The 11035-nt window shown below is 44.2% G+C and overlaps 1 protein-coding gene across 1 annotated transcript; it reads left to right on the forward strand.

Annotated features, from left to right (window-relative positions):
• Positions 1-4455: 4455 nt before the first annotated feature.
• FAM181A (family with sequence similarity 181 member A) lies at positions 4456-5322 on the forward strand (the record flags this gene model as incomplete). The annotated part of the gene is made up of 1 exon (XM_079537256.1): positions 4456-5322. One exon carries the CDS (start codon positions 4456-4458, stop codon positions 5320-5322), a length of 867 nt encoding a protein of 288 aa, XP_079393382.1.
• Between the last annotated feature and the right edge of the window lie 5713 nt (positions 5323-11035).

Genomic DNA, 11035 nt, shown 5'->3' on the forward strand with positions numbered 1-11035 from the left:
GGGACAGGATCTGAGTCCAGAGGGCAACCTGCTGGAGGATTGAATGCAGTCAGTGTCCCCTCTTGGTATGCTTCAGGGCCCCTCCTGTAGTCTACGAAGGTCAGACTGGATGAAGGAGTGAGGTTCATTTTCATCCTGTCACCTGTTTTTTCTTGTTTCCAGATGGTGACTTCTCGAAACACAAATTCCTGCTATCAAACCCTGGGGCATGTGGCCCAGCATCCCTAAAATCCTTTCCTCTCCAATAGCAGTAGTTCTTAAGGTCACCAAATTCTTGCAGTATGATGTTAAGCATCATCTCCCACTTTTACGCCACTGGCACATCATTAACATTAATCTCCTTTTTTCTCCTCACCTCTCCAAAACACAATGAACTGAAATCTTTGAATTTCTAAAGAAATTTTTTTTACAATTTCTAAGCTTTGTTTTTAAGTAAAAATCTGTTTACTACTTTTTTTTTTTTTTTTAAATAAATGGAGGTTGCATAGTTTTAACTTGCATAAGGAAAAGATGAGAAGAACAGTGCTTGGCATATGGACCTATCCCAGACAAACGAATACTTGTCCCAAATCAGGGAGGGCAAGAAGCTCATTTTAACCCAGCCCGGAAAGTATACTGGCAATGCAGTATGCAGCAGAGTTATACTGACAGCAGGGTGAGCCCTGTGACAATGTTTATTCAGGCTAAGATGGAGAAAAAGTGCTCTTTTTAGGAGAGAAAAAGGCATTTTGTGTAAGCCAGTGCCAGAACAGTGATTTTTGCATCACCTCTGCGCTACTCAGATTTTCATTAACTGCTCTTTGCTTTACTGATCATTACAATAGTAGCAGTGATTGGGGTATTTGTGTTATCTCAGCTGCCCAGTGCACTTACTGCACTGCCTCCTCTCTTAATGGTTTGCATTACTGGGTCTGCTCATGCAGTCCTGGGATGATGCTGATGTTGGAATATCTGTGCTGCATGAGTCCCTGAGAGTAGAAATAAGCTGGAAGAGGTTTTGGGGTAGAAATGGCTAAATTGTGATACCAGTTACAATGAGTGACATTTTAAAAACACTTCTTGGGTATTTCTGTGGAAGAAAATAATTTTTCAGAGTTTCTGCATGTTTGGGAAAAGCATAACTGCATCCTTTTAGTGAATGGGTTTATTCCTGTGCTTCACTTAGAAAAAGGAGTTAGGAAATTTCACATACCAAAAATTCCCAAGAAGACAGCTGTCGGGAGGTGACATGTCAGATATGAAGTGGCTCTCCAGCTGGTCCCTGTCTGCATGCTGGGAAGGCATGTGGAGACATTTTTTCAATTGCTGTACTAGTTTGACACGTTCACAGTGGAAAATGATGTATCATTCTTGAGCCTTTGGTTGGTGGACACTTCAAAGTGCACTGGATCCTCAGAGAGGAGTGCCCTATTGTTAATTGTTCCTTTCACATGTACATTGGGATGAACATGGTGAGAGCAGTGAGGAACAAAAGGGCTCCGGTGGTCTCTTAGGGAAAACCCTGTGCAGCTCAACCTGAGTCTGACCTTGAAAGGGTGGGTTGCTCTGCTTCTTAAATCCTGCTTGCTGGTTCATTCCTCTTTAGCTCCCTGCCGTTACCCAGCTGCAGGAGAAAGGGATGCTGGAGCGGCAAGCGTGGTGAGGCATGGGAAGCTGCCACGTGGTGGCCAAGGAGCTGTGACCAAGGCAAGTGGTCCTCCTGGAAGGCACGGGCATAGATGGGCATTTGGAAAGAGCTTCAGTGGTGTGGGAGGAGTGCTGGGTTCTCCATACACACAGCCATAAATCCCCTATCTTTCCTGTAAATCCCCTATAATTGGATGTTGGACACCCAGTATATGACATGAGTTTCTTAGGCCTCTGAGGACATGGTTCATTAACATCCTCAGAAACTCCTTTGCTACCAGGCACTTGTCCCACATCTCTCTCTATCTTCCTTCCCTGGACATACCACTTGGGGATACAGTGTACATGTTGTCCAGGGTGTGGTCAAATGCTCAAACACAGCAGGAAATTTATTCCTCCAGAGATGTGAAGCCTTGATGTGCATCTTGTCAATTGTGCTAGAAAACACTTCTCTCTGTAAACTCAGCTGCAGAAAAAGGACCTGTGTCAAGCTACAAAGAGGCCAGGCCCCAGCTAGTGTATCCCAAAATAGATGCTTGAGCAGATGACTGGAAACTCACCCCCACAATCTTACTGGAGAAGATTGCATGGAGACGTGCATCACGATGGTGTGAGGCAGATGATGTGAAGTTAGCTGCACTAGGTCTCCTGGGAAGGAGCTGCTTTTGGAATAGAAACTGTGAGAAGATAAGCCCCAGTGCCTCCAGCACTGTAAGTAAGGGCAAAGCTGCCCCTGACTCTGCCGATATAATCCCGTCTCAGACAGCACAGAGGTGCCTTTAAGGCTTTCTACCTTGCCATCAGATTGCAACCCACTGCAGTAGTGCAAAGGCTCTGTGGCATCTTCTGCTGTGCAGTGTCCTAGCCCAAGGTCTCCCCAGATCTGCAGCACCTGAGTACTGAAATATATGGCTTGGGTTGGACTGGGAGAAATGGTGTGAAAATGGGGTGGCAGCGCTGAGCATGCTGGCATAGGAAGACTTGAGGAGTCCTCAGCCCAGCATACAGTGGTACAGTCTAGATCTTGTCCTTCTCTAAAGAAAGCTGGATTAAAAGAAATAAATGCAAAATATTGCATTTGTCAGCTCTCAGACCTTCAGTGCCTTACGTTAGCAAAGAAGATTTTACTTGCAAAATGAGAGATAGCTTAGACTTCAGTCCCTGCTTTCCCAGGGCTGGTAGTCTCTTTCTGGCTGTGGGCATGCTTACCCTGCCACTGTCCCTCTCCTCCCATCCCTGGGGTGTTGCAGGCAGTGGATCCCAGGCTGGTACGTGGGGCAGCAGCCAGCTCCACATCACCCATGTATACTTAAGGCAGCCCTCCTGCTCTCCTATTCCCCTAGCTCCCAGTTTTGCTTTGCTATTAAGTTATTGCTACCCCTCAGGGACAAGCCTGCACGAAGGCAGAGGGCTCACATAGCTATGCATCAGTAAAGGAAGCAGCTCAATTAGCATTTCACACGCCTTTTCTTCCCTCTCTTCTTACCTTCCCTGCAGCGGGCATGCTTTCCCCTTAAAGGATTGTCCTGTTTCTGCTCCTTGCCAGCGTTGGCAGGGTGACAGTAGTCGAGTGTGCAAACTTGTGCTATTGTCCCCAGGCCAGGGGGAGTCATGGAGACCCACTAATATGACACAGGAAAATGTTTGCTGATGGCAATTCTATGGGCTTTGTCTAACTCTTTCTCCATCATGACGACTCGATTTAAGTCTCTAACTGTTTGACTACAGATGCAAGAGTACTATCCAACTCCATCCTTTTGTCCGGGTAGTTTGAATGGGTAATTCAGCTTTTGTGTAACTCAATTGAGGGGGCAAACATAAAGACAAGATTCTTGAGCGCTCAAGCTCCCTTTCCATGGATATCTGCACATCTCTTTAGAGATTTGTTCCTTTCCTACCTTTTTCTGACATCATCCTCCCCTTAAAAAAAAAAAAGTCTCTGATGGGGAACGGTTAAAAGTAGGCTAGCCCGGTCCCCCGTATTACATTGTCCTGTGCCAATGAAGCATGGTCAGTATCAGCCCACAGACAGCTTCGGGGAGTGCATAGAAAAGGGTGCCTAAACTTTCCTAACTCATCGTCGGCACTTTTCCTTTGGATTGTGCCTTTAAAAAAGAAAGGCCTTGGTAGGGGTGAAGAGGATAGGGGAGAATGGTAGAAATTGCGGGGAAATGATTGTATTTATTAGCTGTCTTTCTGTGGCTGTCCCCATGGTGACAATTTGTGATGGCAAAGAATGTGAGAAGGGGAGGCTGATGCCTGATTGGGATGCTTTGTATTTGGCAAAGTGGCTCCTGATTGGTCTGAGAGAGCCCCGAACTCAGCAGAGTCGATATTCATTCAGCTTGCTCAAGTGCTTGCTCAACTGCCTCCACACACACCGGCTGCCTCCGTCGGGCCTGGCAGTGTGTAACCTGCCTAACGAGATTAGCAGGAAGGGGCTCTTCTTCACCAGCACCCACCGGAAAGCCTCAGCGTGCCGGGTGAGTGTCCGCGCTTGCTTGCAGGGACACAAGAGCAGCTGCCTTGGCTTCTTCTCCCCACCTATGTCTCACCTAATGAGATTAAGTGAGCAGCCCTGTGCCGGAGGCTGAGCTGGGGCTGCAGGTGCATGGCAGCCTGCCTGCACAGAGGTGAGGTGGTGGACAACCTGTATGCTTAGCTGAGAAGTTTGACATCTTCTCTCCACCTCCTGCAGTGCTCTTGATGCTTTTTGAATGCAGGCTTCACAGTCTGAGTCTGCCTACCGTGTCTAGCAGATTGGCCAAGGCTTACCTGAAACGGATTATAAACATTTAATGGGAAATTCTGCACAGCTCATCCAGTGAAATGGCATCGGACAGTGAGGTAAAAACCCTGCTGAACTTTGTCAACCTGGCCTCTAGTGACATCAAGGCAGCCCTGGATAAATCTGCTCCCTGCCGTCGGTCGGTGGACCACAGGAAATATTTGCAGAAGCAGCTGAAGCGTTTTTCTCAAAAGTACTCGCGGGTGCCACGGTGCCACCCTGCCAAGCCCCCAGAATGTGGCCCACGCCGTGGAGCAGAGGACAGGGCTCGCAGCTGCCAGCCTGAGGTGCCCGACCCTGGCCCCCTCAGTGCGGCTGCCACTGAGAAGATGCTGCAGGCAGCCGAGGTGGAGGAGAGTCTGGCGGGTGAGCAGGCTGTGCCAGAGCAAAACCCTGAGGTCAACAGGCCAGACCAGGTGCCCATGAGGAAACGACAGCTTCCTGCTTCCTTCTGGGAAGAACCGCGGCCGCCACAGAACCTCCCAGCCAGGGGCTTCCCCACGGGCCCCGAGGGGCTACCAGTCCCCAGGGACCCTCCTCCCTTCGAGGGGAAGAAAAGCAAGAGGAACCAAGACAGTATTGGACCTGAGAGTCATGAGCCTGCACTGAATGCAGGCGAGAAAGATGCTGCTGGTGTACTCTCAGGCCGGGTGGGTGCCTGGACCTGCTGCCCCTTCCCCTGCCCTGGGCCAGCTGTTTACCAACCCCCAGGAACGCTGCCTCCATCACCTTTCTCAGGGCTAGGGCTGTGGAGGAAGGGCGCTGCCACACTGCCAGCTGAAGCACAGCCCTTCTGCAAAGAGGCAGAGGGCACAGGGCAGAAATTCTACAGGCCTGTGATTTTGAAACCCATTCCTACCAAGCCTACCATCCCCCCACCGATTTTCAATGTTTTTGGCTACCTTTAGCCAGAGGAAAGGGCCAGAGTGTGTGACATTGGACAGAATAACCCCTTAGAGGGGGTTGAAACACCAGGTTGGGCAGTGGGCACAAGGAGCTGGTTGTGTGCGGAAGGAGCTTCCATCCAGAGATGGTGTTGGCCCCTGCACAGGCTGGAGTGAATTAGTAACTGTACAGCCTCCATTCTTCTCTTCCCAGGTAAAAATCAGGAATAAGCCCTATGAATCTGGTGGCATGGCATGTGTGGCAAATCAGACCTTTTTTATGGAAGCACATTGTTGGAGCCATGGCAAGCAGGGCTCTGGGCCACTTGCAATGTTGTTGCAATTGTAACACCTCGGAGAACCTCTTCCATGTGGGAGCATCTTCCCAGGTTGCCCTGCAGGCACAGCACTGAAATGAAATGAATTAAACTCACTGAAACTGTTTTTGTATGTTTAAGTAATTCCGGAGAAGTCAAGATATTCAGGTCACTTCATTTTGCGTGCAAGAGACTGGAAGGACAGTATTTAATGTGGAAACTACATTTGTGAATTGATTTAAGCTCTTCTTGTGTGTAAATACTAAGAGAATTGAAAGAAAAAAAAATAAAGGAAGAAGGGAGGTAATTTTATTCTGGTGATTCTGCAAATGCAATGTGTTTACTTTTCTCACTGAGTAGATGCAGGTTTAATTTGCAGCTGCTGGTTAGATATGACAGCTGAAATCTCTGCTTATTTAGAGTGATGTAATTCAGATTTAATCCTGAGGCTGGGAAATCAATGAGTGTTAAACTGGTGCAAATGGGAGCAGAGTAAGTTTCTGTTTCATAAATTGTTCCCCATCAACCAAGAAAAAATAAGGTGTTATACATCAAATACAAAAACATAAAATATGATAGAGAAGTGTTTATAATAGTTTGCCCTCTTTTTTCTCTAGCAGGGATCTTTTCTTTTGTCTGATTTTAAGATACAGTCACAAGACCTGGCTACAAATGATCTGCCTTTTGTTTTCTTAATTATTTTGGTGAAATGGCATGGTAAAAGCTAATAGGTGATTGTTTAAGCTAAGCTTCTCTTAAACCCATTGAGAAGGTGTTGCTAAGGCACAGAACATGGGACCTGAAAGGTTTAATATTGTGTACCTCCATATTCAGTTATACTGGAATAAATCACTGAGATCAAGAGATGTTATAGGGGGAAGGGAGGGAGAGGAAGGACAGAGAATGGGCATCTGTGCACTCTCTGGGCCTGAACCTGCTCTTCTTGGAGTGAATGGGAGATTCTCTTGGGACTTGGCAAAAAGCGATCTTGATCTGGTTGGCCCCTGGCTACAGTAGTGCTCCATCACTCCTGGTATCCCTACGAAGAGAAAAACAGGCCGTGCTTCTTTCAAGCACACTGCAGTCATGAAAAAATTATCATCTTAAGCCACCATAGAGTTTAATTTTGGATCTTCTGATGGGACTTGCTGTTATGTAACCAGACTGCAAATGCAGTTAGGATATAAACTACTCTCAGGCTGAAAGTAGTTTATTCTTTCCCCAGACCTCTCAGTTTAAGCCACTGATGCTTATTTCAATGAAAATAATGGCTGTAGTAGGTTAGTCTTTCATTGTTTCACATATGTATCAAGCATGTACCTGCAACTCTGTGCAAGGTGCAAAGTGGTAAGGAGCTGGTCTAAGAATTCAAGGCATCAGATTTGCTCTTAATCCACGTATGAAGATGTCCTTATGTTTTTGTCTTTTTGGGAAAAATAATCCATGAGGAGACAGTAGCCTTCTTTAATTTAGCGAACGGAGAATTGTGGATCTTAAATTGCAGAGCTGGAGGCAAGGAAATGTTGTATGTAATTAGATGCACTTTCTCACATAAGCAACTCTGTATCACTGTTGTAATCCAGATGAAGCTAGGTGCTGAATCTCTCTCCTGGTTGCCAATGCAATGCACTCTCCTTGGCATTGCGCTTCATGTGGGTGACCGGAGAAGCTCAGGGAATGAACAATGGGTATTGCAATGACTGCTGTGGACAAGTGTTCCTTCCGGAGTTCAGGGGAGAAATTTGAAAGTGGATTCCACGAGACTGGATTTCATCAGTATGGCAAAGTGAAGAGCTTCTGTGGAAATTTTATTTCTGAAGATATTCAGAAAAATAAGAGAGTTAAAATCAAGATTCTACCTTTTAGATACTAAATTTTTTGGTTTTTAGTCTTTTGAAGTGATTATTTGAATATATTTTGCTGCGTTTTTGATGTAGCAGCACAGCCTGCTTTTAAACTAAGCTAAAGGATAGAACCAGATTGTTCCTAGTGATCTCCAGCATGCTTATATTTATCAATTTACCATCAGATTCAGGCCAATATTATGTTTTAAAATCCTTACATTCCACTATGACATAGGGCTTCCTTCCCCAGCACAGGGCAGGAGGTGGCCCTTGAGGCTTTGCGCTGAAGCATCAGTGAAATAAAACATGAATGATCAGAAGCCAGTTGCTAAGTACATTCAAAATCACAGAATGCGGATGTATTAGACATTTCAAAAGGTGTGCAAAGAATAACAACTGTCTCTCTACCAATATTTACTATTCTCTCACCCCTGAGACTGCCATCAGAATTATTCATTGTGCAAGCTTGGATCAATTCAGACTTTTCCTGCCTGTTCCACTGTTTAGTTGTTTAATTTTGCTATTCAGGACAGCTGATAACACTTTAGAATCTAATTGTTTAATTCATACTTTGTTGGAAAGATGGAAACATAACAATCAAGAGCTGCTATCTACTACAACAGTGCAAATTTAAACTGTTAAAACTACAATAGCATTCATAAATAATGGTAAATGAAAATATTCCGTATAAAATAAAGTAAAAACCAAAATAGTGCACACAAACATAAAGTGAATTGCACATGTTGCAGTAGGATAAAGTACAGTAACCTGGTCATGAAATATTCTTATTGTATATCACAAAAAGTTATAATCTCCGAAGGAGCTGGAACTATTGATCTGCTTATAAAGCCTAGTTTGCTTGGGATGTTGGGTATTTATCTTATCACAGTTTTAGACAGATGCACTAAATGTTCATCACATTTGTACAGATTCAGCATCACACATTAAAGATTGTGCCAGTGACTGGAGTGTAGGAGAGGTAGTTGGCTCCATTTCAGTGCAAATAAATGTAAACTGACTGAGTGAAGGTTTGCAGTAAAGATCAAGCAGAAAGGGCATAATAATGTAATTACTAGGTTCTCCCTCTACCATACATCTCTCCTCAGTTGCTGTGCACACTGTGTCCTTACCCATCTCACAGCTGTGGTATGCTCACATCAGGTCAGTGGCTGTTGCTCAGGACAGACAGCTGAGAGCAACCAGGATATGAGTTTCTCAGCAAAGATGAAGGTCTCTTGGTGAAAAGAAGAAATGGACTTTCTGTATTTGCTCCACCCAAGACCAGTTTCATCTTGTCCAGAGACATAAAAAGAAGCTGTTATTCATGAGACTTTTGTGTACATAACGATGTTGGTTCAGAGAAAATTCCCAGTTTGGGATGGTTTATGAAATCTCATCTCTGCAGCTGGTGATTTCAAATCCTTCTGTCAGCTAGCAGTCTCCAGAGCTGACACCACACACCAAACAAATGCTTACTTAAATGGTCTTCACCAGGTCATGCTCAGCTCTATCCACTACCTGCAACTCTGTTATATTACACTTATTTAATTTCAACAATATTTCTTCTGATTTATATAAATGTGAGTAAGACCTGGACCTTCACTGCTCATCCCCATTAGCTAAGGGATGCAATAATTCCACAGATGACTTTCCATTTCTCAAACTATTGCTTACAATTGTATAGTCTAATTTTTGGGCAGTTCTTTGTGGAGCTAGGAGTTGTACTCAATGATCCATATGAATCATGATCAATTTGGGATATTCAGTGATTCTATGATTATAATTACAGCTCTTTCCCTGACAATACAGACTCACAAAGGCTGGAGGAGTGCTTCAGAGGGCTGCTTAGGCAGCTCTTCTTTGTATGGCCAGCAGTGGTGGCCAGCTCCTAACTGGTGTCGTGGAGAGGCTCCATTTTCTGAATGGCCCTACTGGGTAGGTGGCACTGTACCTCCAGAGACCTCACTCCTCCTCTAAGAATGGTGGAGTTCACACTTCAGGACAAGGAGGCTGATAGTGATGGAATTTCAACAGTAGAGGAATTTCATCTTATTTTATAAAGCTTTGAAGATCACAGTTCAGTGAGAAATGAAACTGTTGTTTCAACATTTGGGAAGAGGACAGCTACGGACAGTGCACTTGCTGTGACCATTTCTGCTTTCATTTACATCCTATGCCATGAGTGCTAAATGCATTTCACACAAAACCATCACAGAATCTGGACTTTTGTGCCCAGATAGGCCCGTGTGTGTGCAACACACTTTTAGTGCTGTGTTAAGTTGTGAAACCACATACAAAATCAGTCCAGTGCATTTTCCCTATTTAAATTTCTATCTCATTTCATAGTATGCAGGCCAACAAACAAAAACAGATCTGTCAAGTCTCTGGTGGGTAGTCAAAACAATCCCTATTTCACAAGTCTTATGTCACCTAAGGTAAGAATGGGTATGCTTCTAGAATAACATCTGCCATGACATGATTCCAAAATTAGGCTCTTCCATCCTTACTTAGGCGCCTGATCAGGACCGAGGCATTCATTGAATTTCAGTGGTTCAGCAAGTCACACCTGTCAAGTGAGCTGTAGTCACTGCCAATAACCATTCGTGGGCTCCTCAGCCTCCCCAGCTGTGAGGGAATGTGACTTGTTAAAAACTTCAATAAAAGAATTTCACGGACAATTATAGCGGTTCAGCTGATAGATGGCAAGTTGTTAAGCTGCCATAAATCAGTTGTGTATCTGAGCTGTAAATAGGTGACCTAATTTTCAGAGAAGCTAAGATAATAACTTTCGTCAATGTCAAAAGAACTAATAGATACTTCTAACTTCTGAAGTCAAGAAATTCAAGGCTAAATCTTAGGACTTATTCCACCGCAGTAATATCTGACACCAGAGTTATCCCACTGGCTTCAATGTAACTACACCTGGCACAAGAATCTTGGCACTGTTTGTGCACCTGAATAAAGATTTAGAGCTAACTTCTGGGCATTTTTTTTTCCTAAATCTCAAAGTCTCATCATCTTGAAATAACCTCTCTTTTTTTCAGTCATAGTATTATTATAGTCACAGAAGTCAAGGAAGTAAGAGAGGCTGAGTTTCATAGGGACAAGATCCTCTAGTGGAACAATAGATAAAGTTCGTGTAGCAGTGTGGCTGTTCCCTGTGTATCTTGCCTTTCTTCCTCATCACTGCCCATGTTCCTCTAGGGCTTTGTTCTGTTCAGACACCAGCTTCATGACAGACCGTGGCTACTGTTTACAGTACAACTACTTCTAATTTACAGAAAAGAAATATATATTTATATGAGTTGCTTTCAAATCCCCAGTATAGAAAATCAGAAAATACAGAAAATTATCTCAAGCAGAATTTAACTAATTTCACTGCCTTCTTATGTAATACAACTTGAACTGTATTTGCTAGGTGTAAACACAGTTCTTACATCCTCCTTCAATAAAGCTTTTCTCAGCTTTTAAAGGAATCTGCACATCTGAGTATAGTTAAAAGTTCTGAGCTTTGAATGTTCAGAAATCAAGTACTCGACTGAGAAAGGTCCAAAAAATTTTTACCAAGACAGTGTC

Source organism: Tetrao urogallus (genome assembly GCF_951394365.1).
Source record: "Tetrao urogallus genome assembly, chromosome: 6".
Classification (NCBI taxonomy): Eukaryota; Metazoa; Chordata; class Aves; order Galliformes; family Phasianidae; genus Tetrao; species Tetrao urogallus.